The 23,755-nt window shown below is 38.4% G+C and overlaps 1 protein-coding gene across 1 annotated transcript in view; it reads left to right on the top strand.

Annotated features, from left to right (window-relative positions):
- The window catches only part of MEF2A (myocyte enhancer factor 2A), a 186,926-nt gene that overhangs the window by 88,204 nt on the left and 74,967 nt on the right, over window positions 1-23,755 (top strand). Inside the window, exon 3 of the mRNA XM_068991072.1 lies at window positions 3,177-3,368. Within this exon, the coding sequence (XP_068847173.1) occupies window positions 3,315-3,368 (54 nt within the window). The 5' untranslated portion in view covers window positions 3,177-3,314. The remainder of the gene's footprint in view (window positions 1-3,176; window positions 3,369-23,755) is intronic.

Below are 23,755 nucleotides of genomic sequence, written 5' to 3'. Positions count from 1 at the left end.
ATTGAAAGGTTTTAGAACACTTCACCTATCAGTACTACCCCTCCAAATTATGTACTGTTATTGTTGTCCATTGTAATATTTTAGATTGCACAAAATGCTGTCATTATTCTGTTTAGTCAGTATTCATTTAGAGTTACAGATTTACCCTGTTCAATGTATTTCATATTTTGGTGTATATCCAAGCTGCATCTGGAAGCCCTCTTTTCTTCCTACCTGAAGAATTCTCTTTAGTGCTTCCTGGTGACAGATTCTCTGATTCTGTTTGACTAAACATGTCTTTATTTTGTCTTCATTTCTGAAGGGTATTTTTTCACATACAGAAATCTGTTTTGACATTTCCCCCTTTCCCAGCACTTTGAGGATATCCTTTTGTTGTCCTCTGGCTTCCATTATTTATTCAAAGCCAGCTATATCTTACTGTTACTCTTAGAGTTAATATTCTTTAATTTATTCTGGCTGCTTTTTAGATCTGTTGCGGCTGTTTCTGTCTCTTTGTTTCTGTCCATCCCTCCACCTTCCCCCTTTACTTTGATTTGCCTAAGTGTGGTTTTCTTTCTATTTGTTATGCTTGGAAGTTTAGATCTTGAATTTGGCTTGATGTCATTGTTCAGTTTTGTTTTGTTTTTTGAAGTTTTAAACTATCAGGCCCTTAAGTATTTTTTCTTGCTCGTATGTGGTTACCTTCTTTCTGGATTCTAGTTACATATTTTGGACCTTTTCTTCATGTGTCATATTTTTTCATACTTTTCTGTATTTCCCATTTTTGTGTCTTTTTGGGCCTCAGGGTGTGTTCTTCTTTTCTGTTTTCTGGATCATTCTTTCTCCAGTTGTACCTAACCTAATGTTAAAGTCATCCATCAGTTTCTTAATTTCTGTTTTTAAAATTGTATTTTTCAATTTTCTGTTTTCCATGTTTTTAGCATTGTTTAAAATTGTTAAAAAAAAAACTCCTTTTAACACATTAAAGTAGCTTAGTTTATGACATTATTAACTGAGGGTTTTTTGCAGAAACTAACCCCCCTGGTTGGTGATTTGTTTCATATGAATATTGCAACTTCTCCAGTCAGTAGCATCCAGGTGACAAAAGATGTGTTAATATGTCTCTGGTCAATAGTGTATTAAAACTTTTTTCTGCTAGCGCCATTTTCTGGATCTACTATGGGTCTGTTTCTAGTGCTATTTTAAAACCTTGGTGTTCAGTCAGATCTTGATTGGGTTTTTTTCTGTAGACTTTTATATAAATAATGATAAGATAATTTAAATTTGGGGTCTTTTTGCTGATAAGATTTACTTTTGCCAAAACCTTTTGGAAAGATTTTATTGGTATGCAGCTAGGCTAATGATACTAGGTGTAGCCTATATTACCTTAATTAATATGGTCAGGTTGAAAAGATTTGAAGCTATACTTCTTAAGTCTGGTCCCACCTGTTTCATCTAGGTCTCGGAAGAATTTCTGTGCAAATTCTCACTGTCTTGAAAGTTCTTTCGTTTTTTTTTTTTTCTTTCAATTCTTCGGTTTTAAACAGACTACTTTTTGCTCTGCTTTTCTAGTGATTCTCAGGGACATACTGGTTTAAAGCAACCTACTGTACCATTGTCAAAAGCAAAATGCTCAGATATGTTTAGAATTTTACAGATCACACAGGATAATAGTGCATATACCTTATAGAATTTAACATATTATCTCAGTGGTGAAATGTGTGAATATTTGTCTTGCTGGCTACAGTGCAAGTTTTCATAATGGGAATTGGGTGCACTGTCATCTGTTAGGGAACATGATTTGGAATAAGCCAACTTCTATGGTTTATATTACAGTCTGTTAATAAACAGATATTCTACAGCACAGCTACTTGTTTGATTGATTCGTACAAGTGACTAACCATCCTTCAGTTCCTCTTATATTTCTTGCTCTTTCTTAGCACAGAGTTTTTGCACATACTATTCTCTGTCTGGTATAAACTCCTGCATACTCAGGTTTGAGTATGTAGCAGTTCTCAGTGAAGCCTGCCCTGACCATGAATTTAGGTCAGATAAATGAGTTTTTATATGTACTCATTTGTATGATGGTTTGACTAATGTCTGTTTTGCCTTACTAGACTCTGAACTGTGAGGTTAGAAATTTTGCCTTTTTTCCTTGAAAATTTTATCATAGGTACCTCGTTCAGTATTTCAAAGTACCTGTTTTGCATAGGTTATTAGTTATTAATAATCAATTAATACATGTATAAAATAACAGAATGAATAAGGGAAGAAATGTAAGAAATGCTGAGATAATAATGAATAAAAATTGAAGGCTCACCGCTTTTGAGCAAAAGCCAAATTTAATCAAACACTGGATTTGCATGGTACAGTTAAAGTTCTTTAGAGTTACATGTACAGTGTTAAAAAATACTTCAAAAGATTCCCCTGAAAATTTATTACTGTGTTTTAAGATTTGTCCCCCATCCCTCTGTAAATATTTTATTACTTAAGTTTTAATAGTATTGTGTTTTGGATGAAACTATTGTTCAGAGCATGACAAACTATATCATTGCCAGTCATTCTACAATAGAGATAAGTGGGGGGAAAAATTGTTATTCTTGAAAGATTCACAGTCTGAGAGGTAAATGATTTTGGAACTTACATACAAAATAAGATGCTGTGGTTTATTCTGCCAAGGGCTATTGGCCTTTTATTTATCCAGGGTGATGATATTTGAACTGGATCTTGATTGATGAGGAAGAGTTAATTAAATGGCTAAAGGAATAGTTTAATTTAGGTATGTATTATTATGAAAACATATAATGTCTTTGTGGATTGACAGATAGTAATTTTGTTAGTGGCTAGGGCAGTTTGCAGGAACAATTTGTAAAAGCAGATTGGGGCTACACATGTAGATTTATGAGTTCATCCTTTGACATGGGAGCCATCAAAAGCCATTAAGGATATTTGCTGTTATATGCATTGAGGAAAAACTTAAAGGTTATAATTGTTACATTGTTTTAGCCAGAATTAAGGGCATGAAAAAGTTCAGGAGCTATTTTAGTGGTAAAATTAACAAGATTTCAACTTGTTTACTGATTTTATGTAGTGAAAAATTTCAACTAATAATATAGTCAAAGACAGGTTTAAAATTTGTATAACATTTGCATGATGTGCTACAGAACGTAAATTTTCTAATTTGTGTTTTCTTTCAGATCTTACAGAAAATTGTGGCTGTAGCCCTCAAACTAGAAGCTGAAATAATAGAAGCTGTGTACCATGCATTAGGGTATTAAAGAAAATCAATTTTTGATTCAGATATTTGGACTACAAGGAAGGAAAGGTGACTGAAAATGGGGCGGAAGAAAATACAAATCACACGCATAATGGATGAAAGGAATCGACAGGTAAATGAAAATTTTAACTTATCTATTTTAATAGATGTAAATTTAAAAAAAAGTACAGAATAGAATGGTGTTTTAATTAAAGTCTAAATATTTTTATTTCTAGACTACGTTAAAAAATTTAGTTACCAAAATTTCTGACTTTCCATCATATGCTTTAAAGTAACTTTTTTATTGTTATTATAGAAATCGTTTTGTTAATTATAGAAACATAGATAAGCAACATAGGAAAGTAAAATGACTGCAATTCCACTGGTACCATCCATTGTGTAGGTTTCAGTTCAGTTGCTTATTCGTGTACGACTCTTCACAACCCCGTGGACTGCAGCACACTAGGCTTCCCTGTCCTGGAAATGAACAGAGATCATTCTGTTGTTTTTGAGATTGCACCCAAGTACTGCATTTTGGACTCTTTTGTTGACTGTTAAGGCTACTCTATTTCTTCTAAGGGATTCTTGCCCACAGTAGTAGATAAAAGGGTCATCTGATTTAAATTCACCTTTTCTGGTCCATTTTAGTTCACTGATTCCTAAAATGTTGGTGGTCACTCTTACCATCTCCTGTTTGACCATTTCCAATTTACCTTGATTTGTGAACCTAACATTCCAGGTTCCTATGCAGTATTGTTCTTAACAGCATCAGAGTTTACCTCCATCACCAGTCACATCCTCAGCTGGGCATTGTTTTTGCTTTGGCTTAGTCTCTTCATTCTTTCTGGAGTTATTTCTCCCCTCTTCTGCAGTAGCATATTGGACACCTACTGGCCTGGGGAGTTCATTTCTCAGTATATCTTTTTGCCCTTTGATTCTGTGCTACATACAGTAGTCACATCCTTATGTGACTGCTGGAAAAACCATGATTTTGACTATATGGACCTTTGTAGGCAAAGTAATGTCTCTGCTTTTTAATAGTGTCTAGGTTTGTTACTGCTTTTCTTCCACGGATCAAGAGTTTTGAGTTAATAGAGTTTTTGAGCTCATAAATATCACACTTCATATCATTGGAACAGCATGCATTCTTTGTGCAGCATTATGTTCGTGAAATTCTTCACTGTTATTGTTGCATGGAGATACACTTAGTAAATTTTCATTGGTAGATAATATTCCATTGTGTGGATAGAACACAGTCTATGTGTGTGTATATACATATATATATATATGTATATATACACATTTTTCTCTTATAAATAGGCTTTTGGGTTTTAGATCTACTGTTCATTTGGATCTTGGTTTTTATGTGGTTTGAGGTGTAGGGGTCAAAATTTGCCACTTTTCAGATCGATACTCTTTTGGCCCTGTGCGTTTTATTGCAAAAATCATCCTAGGAAAGCACAAAAAAACACAAGCTATTCATAAAAAAATTCAACAACAGGCATAATTAATCTGTGGTGCTAGAGGCCAGGTGTCTGACTTTACTTGAGACAAGGTGATAATGACTGGGAGACAGGACAAAGAGAGTTTTTGGGTTATGCTAAATGTTCTTTTTTTTTTTCCCCAAAAAAATTCAGTGAGCCACACACTTAATGGTTTGTGGGTTTTCATTTATGTTATATTTTAATATGAAGTTTACTTTTTTAAAAGAAGTATTAGAAGGACAAGAAGGACAAACACAGTTTTACCAGGAGCTTCTAACTGGAAGTGAAGTCTTTCATCCCTCTAGAGTTTTGGCATCTTCAGTCCTTCGTGCTTCAGCAGCTTTCTGATGTCTTAGAACAGGTATTCGGTGTATTTCACTGTTTTTTGTAGTTGATCTCAGTGGGTTCTTTGTTCTTCCACCAGTCACTCCATTTAGAGGCAGACATCCTCTTATACTTTTTAAAAAAATGAGTTGAAAAATTATTTTAAGGCAGAATACAGAGAACAATACCTCAAACACTGTTACTTTTCCAGAAGTAATGTAGGTCGATTCTGACATATTTGCTGCAGATACCTTCCCTTGTAAAAGAAGAAAATTAGAAATGTACTTCCTTTGTAATTTTTGGAAGTCTCATTCTTCTTTTCTTCCCCAAAGGAACCTTGCATAATGGATTTAATTTCTAATTTCTTTATTAATTAAGCATACTATCATTATTTCAGCACAATTTAAAAATCTTACATAATTAGCATTCTCATCTGCACTTGCTGTTTCACTCAATGTAGTGTTTCCGACATTTCTCTATGTAACTCATTCTTGTAGTACAGGTAGTTTGCAGGAAAGAATGTACGTCAATTCATTTATCAATGCTTCTATCAGAACATTTAGGTTGTTTCCAATTTTTTAGAAATTTTGCTGCATGTTATGTTAGAAATGATGCCCAGGCTACATCTGTGAACATGTCTCTGTGATTCTAGAGGAGTTGCTGGGTTGAGTATATCCTTCATAACTTTATACTGTGAGGTTTTCAAGTTGCTCTGCCAAGTGGTTGTACCAGATATACTATAGTAAATTATGAAAATTTCTTCTTCCTGTACACTTTACCTTTCTTCTTCCTTTCTTTCTCACTTTATGGTTTTTCATTTTATTTTGCATATTTTTTGGCCGAATGAAGGTAAAATGTTACCTGTTTGTGGTTTTGTGGTTTTGCTGGGTTGTTGATTTTTTTCTTAGAATTCCTTCATATATTCCAGATATTAATTCTGTGTGTAGTTAATCTGTTTCAGATAGTGTATTTCAGTCTTTACCAAAACACTTTATAAACACTTTTATGACAGGACTTATTTCAGTGTTTCTTAGTAGTTTATTTAACCTTTATCAGTAGATTATGAACACTTGAGGCTGACAGAACAGCCTCTACCTCAGACACTGTTGGTCTAATGAAGCAACACCGTTTTAAATTCTGCCCACATTTCATTAGCCAGAGAAAGAAACTTGGGCACTCTTGATTCTTTTTTTTTAATTTTTTTTTTTTTTATTCTTACATGTGGTCCCAAACATGAACCCCCCTCCCACCTCCCTCCCCATAACATCTCTGTGGGTCATCCCCATGCACCAGCACTCTTGATTCTGAGAGGACAAGGAATATATAATCTTGCCAGAAGAGGCTCCATCAATTTCATGATCAAGCCAGATCTCAGTGAGACAGGAGAGTATGCTTCCCCCTCAGGAAGGTGGAACAAATACAATCAGCTACAGTAACTAATTGTTCAAACTTTATAAAACACAGAGAAGATAAAGAATCTGTTTTCTTGTTAGCCATATTGATCAAATTTTGTATAACTTTACAGTTCAATATCTGTAACTGGTTTACTCTAGTTTGTTACGACAGTTGAAAACAGGGAGCCATATGTCTCTTTGGCACTTTTTTTTGTTGTTGCTTAGAGTTTTTATTTGTATAGAAAGATTGTTCAGTGTATTATTCTGTTTTTCTTTAAATAAACTTGAATGTTCTAGGCTAAAAAAAATTAAAAAAATAAAAATAAAATAAAATGATTTAAATCTTGCTTCATTTTCTAAATCATAATCAGCTTGTAAATGTTCCAGTTGAACTCTAGATAAATGTGTATTCTTTTGATTGTGGCATACAGGATTCTGCATGTCTATTAGTTCAGTCTTATTTTGTGTTCAGATTATCTGTATCTGTATTTTATTTATGTATTTGGTTTTGGCTCAGTGAGACATGTCAATAATTACACTTACCACAATATGGATTTGTCAATTTCTGTATATATTTTACTAGTTTAACACATATTGTGTTAGATATTTGGGGAATATTTCATTAGGCTCATACGTATTTAGAATTGTTATGTGTTCTTGGTGAATTTTTAAAATACTTACTGACTTTTTCTGTCCTCAGTAAGGCATGCTGTTTTAAATTACTTAAATCTACTGTCTCACATTACTATAGCTACTACATATCTCTTTTGGCTAATATTTTCTTGATAGGTCTAATTCTCTACATTTACATTCAACCTATCTATATCTTTATACTTTAGGTATATTTCTGTAAATAGTATATGGCTGGATTTTTAAAAATCTATTTTGATAATATATCTTGACTCCCCAGTTTTCTTGGACCTTACTCTTTATCATCCTTTGTATATATATTTGGACTGTTTTATATCATCTTAGTTGATTATTTTGATTTACTGTGAGAATCTGATAGAGGTCCTACAGGTAAAACTCACATAAGTGTAGGTGTACCCTCCAAAACTGGGTCCCCCTAGAGTTGTTAATCTTTATACTTGTCCAAAATTAGCCTCCAGCAATTCACTAATTACAGTTCAGATTTTCCTACCCTTGTACTGATTCCTGTGGCAGTTTTTGTTTATGGCTCTGGTGATTTATGGTTCTTAGTATCTGTCTCTGTCTGTCTCCAGTTTGGCAGGTGGGGCAGAAGTTGCCCTGGGACCTCAGCTCTTTGAGGAATTGAAGAAGAGTTGTTAATTTTCATTTTGTTCTGTTTTATTACTTAAGTGGCAACTTCCACTGGAGTTGGAAGGGCTAGAACAGACACTTGAAGTCTCTCCTGGACTTTTAAATTCAACAGTGAAATAAAGATATGTCCAAATGTATATGGTGTAAAAATTTTGCAGGTCCTTGGGATTTAAAATATAAAAGATCTTTTGGAGATGATATAATCTAACCTTCTTGAATTCAAAGAATTGTATTAGTTTAATTTGACACAAAATCAGGAAAGCTGGTTAGATTAAAATAAAATCTACCTCAGTTTATACTGGCACTGAATTTTGTAGGCTAGCCTTTAGTCCTGTTCTTTTTCTTTATAGTGACTATAATACTGGAATAAAATTAAAATTTAAAAATAAAATTAATTTATTTTGACTAATACTGAAATGGCTTTATTAATACTGATTTCTTATATTTAAATTTTATAACATTTAAAATGAAATGCTAAATATATCTCAAGTAGAAAAATAAACCTGTTGCAAAATAAAGATTCAGATTTATAGGTGGAATTCTTGGTAATCAGAGTAATGGTGGCTGAATAAATCCTGACTCTTCCAACATAATTTTTCCAAAAATGTAGAAAAACAGGAACATAAAACCTACAACCTTGGCACAACTAGAAGGCAAAGAATGTCTAAATTCACATTACCTCCAGGTAGAAAATTATTTCCAAGTCACTGTGTGCTGTTTCTTGACATCTATTGCAAATCTTTGTGGTGACCCAAGCATACATCTTTAGTCTTTCCCATTCTATTGTTTTCCTCTATTTCTTTGCATTGATCGCTGAGGAAGGCTTTCTTAACTCTCCTTGCTATTCTTTGGAAATCTACATTAAATGGATGTATCTTTCCTTTTCTTCTTTGCTTTTCACTTCCCTTCTTTTCACAGCTATTTGTAAGGCCTCCTCAGACAGCCATTTTGCCTTTTTGCATTTCTTCTTCTTGAGGATGGTCTTGATTCCTGTCTCCTGTACGGTATCACAAACCTTCATCCATGGTTCATCAGGCACTCTTATCTATCAGATCTAGTCCCTTAAATCTATCTCTCACTTCTGCTGTATAGTCATAAAGCGTTTGATGTAGGTCATACCCAAATGGTCTAGTGGTCTTCTCCACTTTCTTCAGTTCCAGTCTGAATTTGTCAATTAGCAGTTCATGATCTGAGCCACAGTCAGCTCCCGGTCTTGTTTTTGCTGACTGTATAGAGCTTTCTCCATCTTTGGCTGCAAGGCATATAACCAGTCTGATTTCGGTGTCAACCATCTGGTGATGGTTGTAGAGTCTTCTCTTGTGTTGTTGGAAGAGGGTGTCTGTTATGACCAGTGCGTTCTCTTGCCAGACAGTTAGCCTTTGCCCTGCTTCATTCTGTATTCCAAGGCCAAATTTGCCTGTTACTCTAGGTGTTTCTTGAATTTCTGCTTTTACATTCCAGTCCCCTATAATGAAAAGGACATCTTTTTGGAGTGTTAGTTCTAGAAGGTCTTATAGGTCTTCATAGAACTGTTCAACTTCAGCTTCCTTGACGTTACTGGTTGGAGTATAGACTCGGATTACTGTGATATTGAATGACGTGCCTTGGAAACAAACAGAGATGTTGTTTTTGAGATTGCATCCAAGTACTGCATTTTGACTCTTTATTGACAATGATGGCGACTCTATTTCTTTTAAGGGATTTCTGCCCACATTAGTAGATATAATGATCATCTGAGTTAAATTCATCCATTCCAGTCCATCTTAGTTCACTGATTCCTAGAATGTTGATGTTCATTCTTGCCATCTTCTGTTTGACCACTTCCAATTTGCCTTGATTCATGGACCTGACATTCCCGGTTCCTATGCAGTATTGCTCTTTACAGCATCAAACCTTGCTTTTATCACTAGTCCCATCCACAAGTGGGTCTTGTTTTTGCTTTGGCTCCATCCCTTCATTCTTTCTGCAGTTATTTCTCCACTGGTCTCCAGTAGCATATTGGGCACCTACCAACCTGGGGAGTTCATCTTCCAGTGTCCTATCTTTTTGCCTTTTCAGCTATTCATGGGGTTCTCAAGACAAGAATACTGAAGTGGTTTGCCATTCCCTTCTCCAGTGGACCACATTCTGTCAGACCTCTCAACCATGACCCGGCCGTCTTGGGTGACCCCGCATGGCATGGATTTGTTTCATTGAGTTAGACATTTCATGCAAAGATGGGTACAATAAAGGACAGAAATGGTAGGGACCTAACAGAAGCAGAAGATATTAAGAAGAGGTGGCAAGAATACACAGAAGAACTGTACATAAAAGATCTTCACAACCCACATAATCACGATGGTGTGATCACTCACCTGGAGCCAAACATCCTGGAATGTGAAGTCAAGTGAGCCTTAGGAAGCATCATTACGAACAAAGCTAGTGGAGATGATGGAATACCAGTTGAGCTGTTTCAGATCCTGAAAGATGATGCTGTGAAAGTGCTGCACTCAATATGCCCGCAAATTTGGAAAACTCAGCAGTGGCCACAGGACTGGAAAAGGTCTGCTTTGATTCCAATCCCAAAGAAAGGCAATGCCAAAGAATGCTCAAACTACCGCACACTTGCACTCATCTCACATGCTAGTAAAGTAATGCTTAAAATTCTCCAAGCCAGGCTTCAGCAATACGTGAATCATGAACTTCCAGATGTTCAAGCTGGTTTTAGAAAAGGCAGAGGAACCAGAGATCAAATTGCCAACATCCTCTAGATCATGAAAAAGCAAGAGAGTTCCAGAAAAACATTTATTTTTGCTTCATTGACTAAGTTAAACTCTTTGACTGTTGGGATCTCAATAAGCTGTGGAAAATTCTGAAAGAGATGGGAATGCCAGACCACCTGACCTGCCCTTGAGAAACCAGTATGTAGGTCAAGAAGCAACAGTTAGAACTGGACATGGAACAACAGACTGGTTCCATAAAGGAAAAGGAGTACGTCAAGGCTCTATATTGTTATCCTGCTTATTTAACTTATATGTAGAGTGCATCATGAGAAAGCTGGGCTGTAGGAAGCACAAGCTGAAATCAAGATTGCTGGGAGAAATCAATAACCTCAGATATGCAGATGACACCACCCTTATGGCAAAAGGGAAGAAGAATAAAGAGCCTGTTGATGAAAGTGAAAGAGGAGAGTGAAAAAATTGACCTAAAGGTCAGCATTCAGAAGACGAAGATCATGGCATCTGGTCCCATCACTTCATGGCACATAGATGGGGAGACAGTGGCTGACTTTTGTTTTTTGGGCTTCAAAAGCACTGCAGATGGTGACTGCAGCCATGAAATTAAAAGATGCTTACTCCTTGGAAGGATAGTTTTGATCAACCTAGACAGCATATTAAAAAGCAGAGACAGTACTTTGTCAACAAAGGTCCGTCCAGTCAAGGCTATGGTTTTTCCAGTGGTCATGTATGGATGTGAGAGTTGGACTATAAAGAAAGCTGAGCACCAAAGAATTGATGCTTTTGAACTGTGGTGTTGGAGAACACTCTTGAGAGTCCCTTGGACTGCAAGGAGATCCAACTAGTCCATCCTAAAGGAGATCAGTCCTGGGTGTTCATTGGAAGGACTGATGTTGAAGCTGAAACTCCAATACTTTGGCCACCTCATGCGAAGAGCTGACTCATTAGAAAAGACCCTGATGCTGGGGAAAATTGAGGGTAGGAGGAGAAGGGGACGACAGAGGATGAGATGGCTGGATGGCATCACCGACTCAATGGATGTGGATGTGGGTGAACTCCGGGAATTGGTGATGGACAGAAAGTCCTGGCATGCTGCTGTTCATGGAGTCGCCAAGAGTTGGACACGACTGAGCGACTGAACTGAACTGAAGCATACATTAGGAAAAAGTATGTGGGAAAAGAGAAGAGGAGACCTTGTAGCTATCTTAAGACTGATTTGAAATCACTACCAAAAAGAGGAATTCTAACTAAGTCCAAAAATTCTGGAAAATACTCCTTGTAGATCAGAATTGACCATAGGTAAAGAAAGGACTAAAAGTATATGTCCAAGCAAGTCTGTAGTCTTCAAAAAGCAGCTGTTTCAGGGAAAAGAGGGCCAAAAGGAAGGCAGAGGTACTTTTCGGAAGATGTTAGATAAATGGAAATGAAAGAAGATACACACACACACAGAGACAGACAGACACACACACATCCTTCAAGATAAAAGTATATGCAAAAGTATTTTAATTAAAGGACACAAAACTCTTTTCCCCACTGCCAGCACTCCCCCCAAAAGCCTTTCATTAAAAAAACCATACTTAACTGCTTTAAAAGGAGAGGTGCTCTTGAACTAAGAATATTTTCAATCACTACCCACTAAGTGCTGCTAATTCTTTCTGTAGAAATTCATTGATGCAGGCAATCTTCTGTATCAGTTCAGTTCAGTTCAGTCACTCAGTCGTGTCCAACTCTTTGTGACCCCATGGACTGCAGCATGCCAGGCTTCCCTGTCCATCACCAACTCCCGGATCCTTCTCAAATTCATGTCCATCCAGTTGGTGATGCCATCCAACCATCTCATCTTCTGTCATCCCCTTCTCCTCCCACCTTCAATCTTTCCCAGCATCAAGGTCTTTTCCAATGAGTCAGTTCTTTGGATCAGGTGGCCAAAGTATTGGAGTTTCAGCATCAGTCTTTCCAATGAATATTCAGGACTGATTTCCTTTATGATGGACTGATTGGATCTCCTTGCAGTCCAGAGAACTCTCAAGTCTTCTCCAGCACCACAATTCAAAAGCATCATTTCTTCAGCACTCAGCTTTCTTTATAGTCCAACTCTCACATCCATATATGACTATTGGAAAACCCATAGCTTTAACTAGATGGACCTTTGTTGACAAAGTAATGTCTCTGCTTTTTAATATGCCGTCTAGGTTGGTCATAGCTTTTCTTCTAAAGAGCAAGCGTCTTTTAATTTCATTGCTGCAGTCATCATTTGCAGTGATTTTGGAGCCCCCCAAAATAAAGTCTCTCACTGTGATTCCCCATCTATTTGCCATGAAGTGATGGGACCAGATGCCATGATCTTAGTTTTCTGAATGTTGAGTTTTAAACCCAACTTTTTCACTCTCATCTTTTACTTTCATCTCCTATAAACTGTTACAAAGAAAAGAACATGATATTTATAGCTATTCATGTGACAAGATTGTTCCTCAAATAGTGAAGCAGTGGGGGAAAAAAACTGCTGATGACTATCCATGCTGAAATGAATTTCCTTAAACAAGTAGTTAGCAGTATTACAGACGAAAATCAAGATTCAGAATTTTGAATACTAAGAATGGAAATGAATTTTTTTAAGAAATCATGGATGAAACAAAGTGATTAAGCTGATTAAGTCAATTGAAAGAAAGAAAAAAGAGATAAAATAATATTAAAACAAAGGCTAAATTACAAAGTGCCCAAGGAATATATACTCAAATAAATCTTTAATATTAATTGAAGGCAGGCAGGAACAGCTAAATGAATGAAAATAAGTAATGTCAAAGGGTTTGAGAGAAAATGGTTGAAAGGGAGATAAAGAAGATCCAACTTATGTATAAAAGAAAAAGAAACCATAGAACTGATACATAATTGAAGTTTTCATAAATAAGATTCCAAGGATTAGGTTGGAGAAGGCAATGGCTCCCTACTCCAGTACTCCTGCCTGGAAAATCCCATGGATGGAGGAGCCTGGTAGGCTGCAGTCCATGGGGTCATAAGAGTCAGACACGACTGAGCGACTTTACGTTCACTTTTCACTTTCATGCATTGGAGAAGGAAATGGCAACCCACTCCAGTGTTCTTGCCTGGAGAATCCCAGGAACGAGGGAGCCTGGTGGGCTGCCGTCTATGGGGTCGCACAGAGTCGGACACGACTGAAGTGACTTAACAGTAGCAGCAAGGATTAGGTGGACCTGTGGAGGTCAACTTTGATACATATCCTAGTGATAATAGGATTTTTTATTGGTAGTTGAATGAGCTTTATTTTTCATTCTGCTACTGACTTTATCTTTGTAAAATTGATCTGATTACGAAAGATTCATTAGTTTTCTTTTTTTTAGTTCCAGGAATTTATTTGTAGCGATTTTTTACATGGACAATCATGTCATCTATGAATAAGGACAATTTTATTTCCTTCTAATTTGTTTACATTTCCTTTCTATCCTCCTTTTTTTCTCTTATTTTTTTATTGGAGTGTCATTGCTTTCTTTTTTTTTTTCAATTTTTATTATTATTTTTTTTAATTTTTATTTTTACTTTATTTTACTTTACAATACTGTATTGGTTTTGCCATACATTTACATGAATCCACCACGGGTGTACATGCGTTCCCAAACATGAACCCCCCTCCCACCTCCCTCCCCAGAACATCTCTCTGGGTCATCACCGTGCACCAGCCCCAAGCATGCTGTATCCTGCATCAGACATAGACTGGTGATTCGATTCTTACATGATAGTATACATGTTACAATGCCATTCTCCCAAATCATCCCACCCTCTCCCTCTCCCTCTGAGTCCAAAAGTCCGTTATACACAGCTGTGTCTTTTTTGCTGTCTTGCATACAGGGTCGTCATTGCCATCTTTCTAAATTCCATATATATGTGTTAGTATACTGTATTGGTGTTTTTCTTTCTGGCTTCCTTCACTCTGTATAATCGGCTCCAGTTTCATCCATCTCATCAGAATTGATTCAAATGTATTCTTTTTAACGGCTGAGTAATACTCCATTGTGTATATGTACCACAGCTTTCTTATCCATTCATCTGCTGATGGACATCTAGGTTGTTTCCATGTCCTGGCTATTATAAACAGTGCTGCGATGAACATTGGGGTACACGTGTCTCTTTCAGTTCTGGTTTCCTCGGTGTGTATGCCCAGCAGTGGGATTGCTGGGTCATAAGGTAGTTCTATTTGCAATTTTTTAAGGAATCTCCACACTGTTCTCCACAGTGGCTGTACTAGTTTGCATTCCCACCAACAGTGTAAGAGGGTTCCCTTTTCTCCACACCCTCTCCAGCATTTATTGCTTGCAGATTTTTGGATCGCAGCCATTCTGATTGGTGTGAAGTGGTACCTCATTGTGGTTTTGATTTGCATTTCTCTAATAATGAGTGATGTTGAGCATCTTTTCATGTGTATGTTAGCCATCCGTATGTCTTCTTTGGAGAAATGTCTATTTAGTTCTTTAGCCCATTTTTTGATTGGGTCATTATTTTTCTGGAATTGAGCTGCATAAGTTGCTTGTATATGTTTGAGATTAGTTGTTTGTCAGTTGCTTCATTTGCTATTATTTTCTCCCATTCAGAAGGCTGTCTTTTCACCTTGCTTATATTTTCCTTTGTTGTGCAGAAGCTTTTAATTTTAATTAGATCCCATTTTTTTATTTTTACTTTGTAATTGCTTTCAAATGTTGTGTTAATATCCTTTGTATAACAAAGTGAATTAGCTATATGTTTACATAGATCTACTCCCTTTTGAAACTCCCTCCCAGCCCCGCCCCATCCCACCTCTCTGGGTCATCACAGAGCACCAAGCTGAGCTCCCTGTTGTATATAGCAACTTCCAACTGCTTCCCTGTTTTACAGATGGTAGTGTATATATGTCAGTGCTACTCTCCCCATTTCATCCCACCCTTCCCTACATATCCATTCTCTTCTTTACATCTCCATAGATTTTAAGATAAAGAAAAAAATCATCAGAGCTTCTGGTATAAAACAAATGCAAATTTGTAAGTACAGAGAATTAGACTGGCATCAAATTTTGCAAAATCAAGATACAAAGGAAGACAATAGAGCAGCATTTTCAGTAAATGCAGGGGAAAGTATCTGAAGGTAGGATTTCATTTGCAGTTAAGCTGTCTTCAAATACAAAGATGTTTCAGGTTAATCCTACTAGAGCTCAGGTAATTCTGTACTCAAGAGCTATTATTATGTATCTAGTTATGACCAACCTAGATAGTATATTCAAAAGCAGAGACATTACTTTGCTGACTAAGGTCCGTCTAGTCAAGGCTATGGTTTTTCCTGTGGTCATGTATGGATGTGAGAGTTGGACTGTGAAGAAGGCTGAGCGCCAAAGAATTGATGCTTTTGAACTGTGGTGTTGGAGAAGACTCTTGAGATCCCTTGGACTGCAAGGAGAGCCAACCAGTTCATTCTGAAGGAGATCAACCCTGGGATTTCTTTGGAAGGAATGATGCTAAAGCTGAAACTCCAGTCCTTTGGCCACCTCATGCGAAGAGTTGACTGATTGGAAAAGACTCCGATGCTGGGAGGGATTGGGGGTAGGAGGAGAAGGGGACGACAGAGGATGAGATGGCTGGATGGCATCACTGACTTGGACGTGAATCTGAGTGAACTCTGGGAGTTGGTGATGGACAGGGAGGCCTGGTGTGCTGCGATTCATGGGGTCGCCAAGAGTCGGACACGACTGAGCAACTGAACTGAACTGAGTAGAAGATAAGCTCCATACAGCTGAGAGATGCTTGAGGAAATAAGGAAAAAGATCCTTGACCAACATTTAATATACTTAACTATAGATATAAGCCTAAAGCAACAATGGGGGCAAGAGTGGAAGAATAATGTGTTCTATATTAATTATATATTACTTTGGTTTGAACAAAACAAATAATGCAGCCGAGACATGGTAAGAAAGAAAAGGGAAACGGGAAAGTAGAACAAGCGTACTGATAATTATTTACGAAGTAGGTGGGAGTTAAAAAATTTCACTAAGATTTGACATAGCAAATAGTATTAAACATGAAAACAGAGACTAAGGGCATTTACAAAAGTTGTTACTACAAAGATAACCACTAGAACAAAAATGCTAATCCTCATTGAATTTTTCTCAAAGAAGCAAAGAAAACATCATTTAGAGGAAAATAACAGGAAATATACATAATGCATATAAATATTAATATTAAAGCACTAAAATATCAATGAAATCTCTATTATCAGTCACATCAATAAATGTGAATGGGCCTGTTTATTTAAAGGAAAAACACTTCCATTTAGTTCACAAGGTCCAAATATAGGCAGGAAACACAATGGAATCTTTCTTCTTTTTTTGTTTTTGATAAATGTTCTTTATGTATTTAAATTGATTTTCAAATGTTAATCCAACCTTTTTTTATTGGTATCCCCCCTTTTTAATATAAATTTATTTATTTTAATTGGAGGCTAATTACTGTCACATGAGTGTATGCTCGTCGGTTTTGTCTCGTCCACAACAAAGATTTGGAGGGATGGACATTAAAGCCCTCAGCGTGTCACAGCTCTTGGGTCTTGGACAAACCATGTTATAGCTCTTAGACAAATCAGTGTTACAGCTCTATTTTATTTAGAAGATAGCAGGAGAATCCATCCTGGAAGCGTGAGGGCATGCCAACCCAAAGATGTGAAGAAAAGAGTGGAGGAGGGTGCCAGCTACAGGGAAGGGAGGGGGAGAGAGAGAGAGGGAGAAAGAGTACATGCACGTGGTGGGGCGGGGGCCGGGGGGGGGCGGTGGGAGAGAGAGAGAAAGAGCGCACGCGTGGGGTATGGGGGTGGGAGAGAGAGAAAGGGCGCATGCCCATGGAGGGGAGAGAGAGAAAGAACACAGGCACATGGAAGGGGAGAGGGAGAGAAAACACTTTGGCTCCTCCTGTTGTATGTTTTCTCCTCCCCCTGGGCCTGCCCTGTGCAAACTGGGCTTAGTCAGGAGTGCTGTTTGTTCTACCTGAGGTCTTCACTCAGGTCCTCGGAACTTCCTTTGTTCTATTTTCGCGGGCTTTTCCCTTCCTTGTCTTTTAGCCACTGCCATTTTGAAATCCTTTTCCCTGCTCTGACTAGCTAATATTACTTTATAATATACAATATTGTATTGGTTTTGCCATACATTGACATGAATCTGCCATGGGTGTACATGTGTTCCCCATCCTGAACCCCCATCCCACCTCTCTCCCCATCCTATCCCTCTGGGTCATCCCAGTGCACCAGCTCCAAGCACACTGTATCCTGCATCGAACCTGGACTGGTGATTCGTTTCACGTATGATAATATATATGTTTCAATGCCATTCTCCCAAACCATCCCACCCTCACCCTCTCCCACAGAGTCCAAAAGACTGTTCTATACATCTGTGTCTCTTGCTGTCTCGCATATAGGGTTATTGTTACCATCTTTCTAAATTCCATATATATGTGTTATTACACTGTATTGGTGTTTTTCTTTCTGGGTTACTTCACTCTGTATAATAGCCTCCAGTTTCATCCACCCCAAATAACAGAAAGAAAGAGATGAGAAAAGGTATACCAGACAAAAGTATATGTAGAGCATTCACCAAATTGATTAAAAATTACCTACCCAACCAAAGAAACAACAGTAAATTCAATAAAGGAGAATATTAAAAACATATACTGATTACCAGGTAGTAAATCTAAAAATTGTGTTGTTGGTTCTCTTTTTTTTTTGACATCTGAGCATGGGCTTTCTCTAGTTATAGTGAGTGGGAGCTACAGTTGTGGTGTGCAGAAAAAGAAATAAGATTTTTATTTTGTACTTTGTAAGAGTAGTAACATTTATATGAAAAAATTATGAAATTATTCAGAAGAACTATACTGTTTGACTTACACATTTGTGAGGTGTGGCTTGATGAGGAAAACAAAAAGTATTGGATCAGTTCAGTTCAGTCACTCAGTTGTGTCTGATTCTTTGCAACCCTATGGACTGCAGCACGCCAGGCTTCCCTGTCCATCACCAATTCCCAGAGCTTGCTTACCTCCATCGAGTCAGTGATACCATCCAACCATCTCATCCTCTGTCATCCCCTTCTCCTCCTGCCTTCAGTCTTTCCCAGCATCAGGGTCTTTTCTAAGGAGTCAGTTCTTCACATCAGGCGGCCAAAGTAGTGGAGCTTCACCTTCAGCATTAGTCCTTCCAATAAGTATTCAGGACTGATTTCCTTTAGGATTGACTGGTTGGGTCTCCTTGCAGTCCAAGGGACTCTCAAGAGTCTTCTCCAATACCACTGTTCAAAACAATGTCAAAGAGTATTGATAAGAGTCCCAGTTTCATAAAATGCTGACAAGATCCCTTATATGTATATATATCTAAATGTATATATGATTATATGATCTTGTACAGAAATTTGAGATGAAAAATACCAAGTTGAAAACATGCGTTAAAAGGAGGCAGGCAAAACACATATATACATTTATATAAAGTCATATATTTGTGTATTTGTATTTTAAGGACTTTTTAAAAAGGTTAAATAATGATAAGAGATTTTTCTTTATTTTTTTTTTAAAGGAGAGAGAAGGAAATAGATGTGATGTGAAGAGTGTTTCGCAGAGGGGAAATAGCCAAGTTCCTAAGATAGGGAGTAGTAGCTGGTGGTTAAGAAAAACCCACACACTGTACACACCAGTGCAGCATAATGTGTGTGTGAGAGAGAGAGAGATGAAATAAGGTCACATAGTTTGAAGCCAGATCGTTTATTTTGTTTCCTTAATGAGTTTGACTATTACTTTCAGTGCAGTGAGAAACTCTATAAACTCCTACTTATACATTTTGATTTATGATTCAAATATATCAGTCTGTCAGGTATGTGGCCAATAAACTGTAGGGTGCAATAGGTAAAGCAGGAACTCTAATAAGGTGATTCTAGAAATACTTCACATGAGATACCATGTTACGTAACCTAGGGTGGTATAGTGGTGTAGATAGAAGTGGATCGAAAAAAAAAAAAAGTGGATTGATTTGGGATATGTTTTAGAGGTGGAGCTAACACAGTTTACTGAAGGACTAGGTAGAGTCCTTTGTGATTGGAGAGATGAAGGATAACTCTTAGATATTTGCTTTTGCTTGAATGGATGACAGTGCCATTTGCTGAACTGGAGGAGACTGTAGAAAGAGCATGTTTGTTACTTTTAAAATTATGAAGCTGGATAGCTGGATGCAATTACCTGGAAGGACTGTGAGGGTAAAGAGAAGGGATCTTTGATCTAAAGCTCACAGGCACTTCAGTGTGTAAAGGTTGAGCAGAGGAAGACGGTATAGCTCTAAAGGCTGAGAGGAAGAAGTCAGTCAGGTAAGAGGAAAACCAGGACAGTGTGGTGCCATAAACAATTGGAAAAGAAAATGAAGATTGAGAACATGGTCAGATTTGTCAAATGAGATATATGGTAAGATAAGAAAGAAAAGTGATCATTGACTTCAGTCACGTAAATTGAAGGTCAGTGTCATGATATTGGCAAGTCTTAGCAGAATATGAGGACGGGAAGTCTGATTGCAGTAGGATGGGGAGAGAATAGATGGTGAGAAATTAGAGGTGATAACTATAGACATTTCTTTCAAATATTTTTATTCTGAAGTAGAGCAGAAAGAAGGGCAAGAAGAAGGGGTGGTGACTGGAAAGGCAGTGTAAAGTCAAAGAATATGCTCGAGCATAAGTTTATGGCCTTTGATCTGACAGAGAGCAAGGAAACCATGATGAAGAAGGAGAGTGCAGCATCTGGAAAAGACTAGAAACAGAGATGTCACTAATACCAGCAGAGAAGGAAGAGTGTGGAAGACGAAGCGGTTGGACAGATAGATTCAGTGATGGGAAGTGAGACAGTTGCTACTTGCTTCTGTTTTCTCAGTGGTTTGAAGCAGGGTGGCTCAGATGATAAAGCATCTGCCTACAGTGCGGGAGACCCAGGTTTGATCGCTGGGTTGGGAAGATCCCCTGGAGAAGGCAATGGCACCCCACCCCAGTACTCTTGCCTAGAGAATCCCATGGATGGAGGAGTCTGGTGGGCTACAGTCCATGGGGTCGCAAAGAGTCGGACACGACTGAGTGACTTCACTTCACTTATCAGTGGAGAGTGGATTTGAGGGAGAGAAGATAGGAAGTATCTCCACCTGGAGAATGGGCTTTGTTGTCATTCAGTCTCTCAGTCCTGTCCCACTCTTCCTGACTCCATGATCTGCAACATGCCAGGCTTCCCTGTCCTTCACCATCTCCCAGAGCTTGCTCAAAGTCATGTCCATTGAGTGGATGATGCCATCCAACCATCTCATCCTCTGTCATCTCTTCTCCTCCTGCCCACACTCTTTCCCAGCATCAGGGTCTTTTCTAATGAGTCAGATTTTCACATCAGGTGGCCAAAGTATTGTAGTTTCAGCTTCAGCATCAGTCCTTCCAATGAACACTGGGAACTGATCTCCTTTAGGATGGACTGTTTGTATCTCCTTGCAGTCCAAGGGACTCACAGGAGTCTTCTCCAACACCACAGTTCAAAAGCATCAATTCTTCGGCACTCAGCTTTATGGTCCAGTTCTCACACCCATACATGACCACTGGAAAAACCATAGCTTTGACTAGATGGACCTTTGTTGGTAAAGTAATTTCTGTTTTTTAATATGCTGTCTAGGTTGGTCATAGCTTTTCTTCCAAGTGTTGCAGGAAGAGGGACCCCTTCCAGAGCCTGAAACTGGGCTCTTGTCTAACACTCGGAAATGAATTGTCCGAAGAGACACATGTGCTGACAAAACAAGAGATTTTATTGGGAAAGGGCACCTGGGTGGAGAGCAGTAGGGTAAAGGAACCCAGGAGAACTACTCTGCCGCGGGGCTTGCAGTCTCGGGTTTTATGGTGATGGGATTAGTTTCCGGGTGGTCTTTGACCAATCATTCTAATTCAGAGTCTTTCCTGGTGGCGCACACATTGCTCAGTGAAGATGGATGCTAGCGAGAGGGGTTCTGGGAAGTGGACGGACACGCAGTGTCTCCTTTAGACCTTTCCCAAACTCTTCCGGTTGGTGGTGGCTTATTAGTTCCATATTCCTTATCAGGATCTCTTGTCATAAAACAACTCATGCAAATGGTTACTATGGTGCCTGGCCAGGGTGGGCAGTTTCAATCAGTGTGCTTCCCCTAACACAAGGAGCATGCGTCTTTTAATTTCATGGCTGCAGTCACCATCTGCAGTAATTTTGGAGCCTAAGAAAATAAAGACTGCTACTGTTTCCATTGTTTCCCCATCTATTTGCCATGAAGTGATGGAACTGGATGCCATGATCTTAGTTTTCTGAATGTTGAGTTTTAAGCCGACTTTTTCACTCTCCTCTTTCAGTTTCATCAGGAGGCTCTTTTGTTCCTCTTTGCTTTCTATAAGGGAGCTGTTATCTGCATATCTGAGGTTATTGATATTTCTCCACGTGTAGAGTACATCATGTGCAGTGCTGGGCTGGATGAAGCACAAGTCGGAATCAAGATTGTCGGGAATAAGGAGTTCATGATCTGAGCCCCCGTGAGCTCCCAGTCTTGTTTTTGCTAACTGTGTAGAGCTTCTCCATCTTTGGCTGCAAAGAATATAATCAATCTGATTTCGTTATTGACCATCTGGTGATGTCCATGTGTAGAGTCTTCTCTTGTGTTGTTGGATGAGGGTGTTCACTATGACCAGTGCTTTCTCTTGATAAATTGTTAGCCTTTGCCCTGCTTTGTTTTGTACTCCAACCCCAAATTTGCCTGTTACTCCAGGTTTCTCTTGACTTCCTGCTTTTGCATTCCAGTCCCCTGTGATGAAAAGGACATCTTTTGGGGGTGTTAGTTCTAGATGGTCTTGTAGGTCATCATAGAGCCATTCAACTTCAGCTTCTTCAGTATTAGTGGTTGGGGCATAGACCTGGATTGCTGTGATATTGAATGGTTTTCCTTGGAAACAGACATCATTCTGTCATTTTTGAGATTTCACCCAAGTACTGCATTTTGGACTCTTTTGTTGACTATGATGGCTACTCTGTTTCTTCTAAGGGATTCTTGCCTGTAGTAGTAGATATAATGATCGTCTGAATTAAATTCACCCATTCTGGTCCATAAAGTTCACTGATTCCTAAAATGTTGATACTCACTTTTACCATCTCCTGTTTGACCACTTCCAATTTACCTTGATTCGTGGACCTAATATTCCAGGTTCCTGTGCAATGTGCTTTACAACATTGAACTTTACTTTTACCACCAGACACATCCACAACTGGGTGTTGTCTCCACTTTGACTCAGACTCTATTCCTTCTGGAACCATTTCTTTGCTCTTCTCCAGTAGCATATTGGTCACCTGTCAATGTGGGTGGTTCGTCTTTCAGTGTTATATCTTTTTGACTTTTCATACTGTTCTTGGGGTTCTCAAGGCAAGAATGCTGTAGTGGTTTGCCATCCCCTTCTCCAGTGGACCACATTTTGGCAGAGCTCTTCACTCTTAGCCATGTGTCTTGGGTGGCCTTATACTGCATGCCTCATACTTTCATTGAGTTAGACAAGACTGTGATCCATGTGATCAGTTTGATTAGTTTTCTGTGATTCATTCTATGTGCTGCGAGGTCAGGTGCACTCTGTATAACAGTTCTGGTTGCCAGTGACATGCTGGCATAAGTCCTTTTGAAGGAGGTGGACATTATGCCATTATCCCTACCATAGTTTGGCCTGAGGCCAAACTACAGGGAGGGAACACAGCCCCACTCATCAGCAGAAAATTGGATTAAAGATTTACTCAACATGGCCCCGCCCATCAGAGCAAGATCCAGTTTGCACAATAGCCAGTACCTCCCATCAGGAAGCTTCCACAAGCCTCTTATCCTTATGTATCAGAATGGGCTACTGGGACAAATAAGCTAAGTTATAATGTCAGGCAATGTTAAGTGTTAGTTCAGATGTATGGTCATCAGTTTAGAAAAACAAGGGGGATGTGGATTTGAGTGTGCATGCACATTTATGTTCCCAGTAATTGTCAGCCACTTGCATAAAGATAAAGGAATAAATGGGCAAAGAGTTGGACACCACTGAGAGACTTTGACTCGCTCACTCAGAAAGAGATAGGACACTTATCAGTGCATGGGGATGAATGACTTCGAGGTCCCCAGAAGGAGAGTTTGAAAAGTGAAAGTCTCTCAGTTGTGTCCGACTTTTGCGACCCCATGGACTATACAGTCCATGAAATTCTCTAGGCCAGAACACTGGAGTGGGTAGCCTCTCCCTTTTCCGGGAATCTTCCCAACCCA

The sequence above is a fragment of the Capricornis sumatraensis genome, chromosome 19, assembly GCF_032405125.1.
Source record: "Capricornis sumatraensis isolate serow.1 chromosome 19, serow.2, whole genome shotgun sequence".
In the NCBI taxonomy this organism is placed as follows: Eukaryota; Metazoa; Chordata; class Mammalia; order Artiodactyla; family Bovidae; genus Capricornis; species Capricornis sumatraensis.
This window is presented reverse-complemented; position numbering and strand designations above follow the sequence as displayed.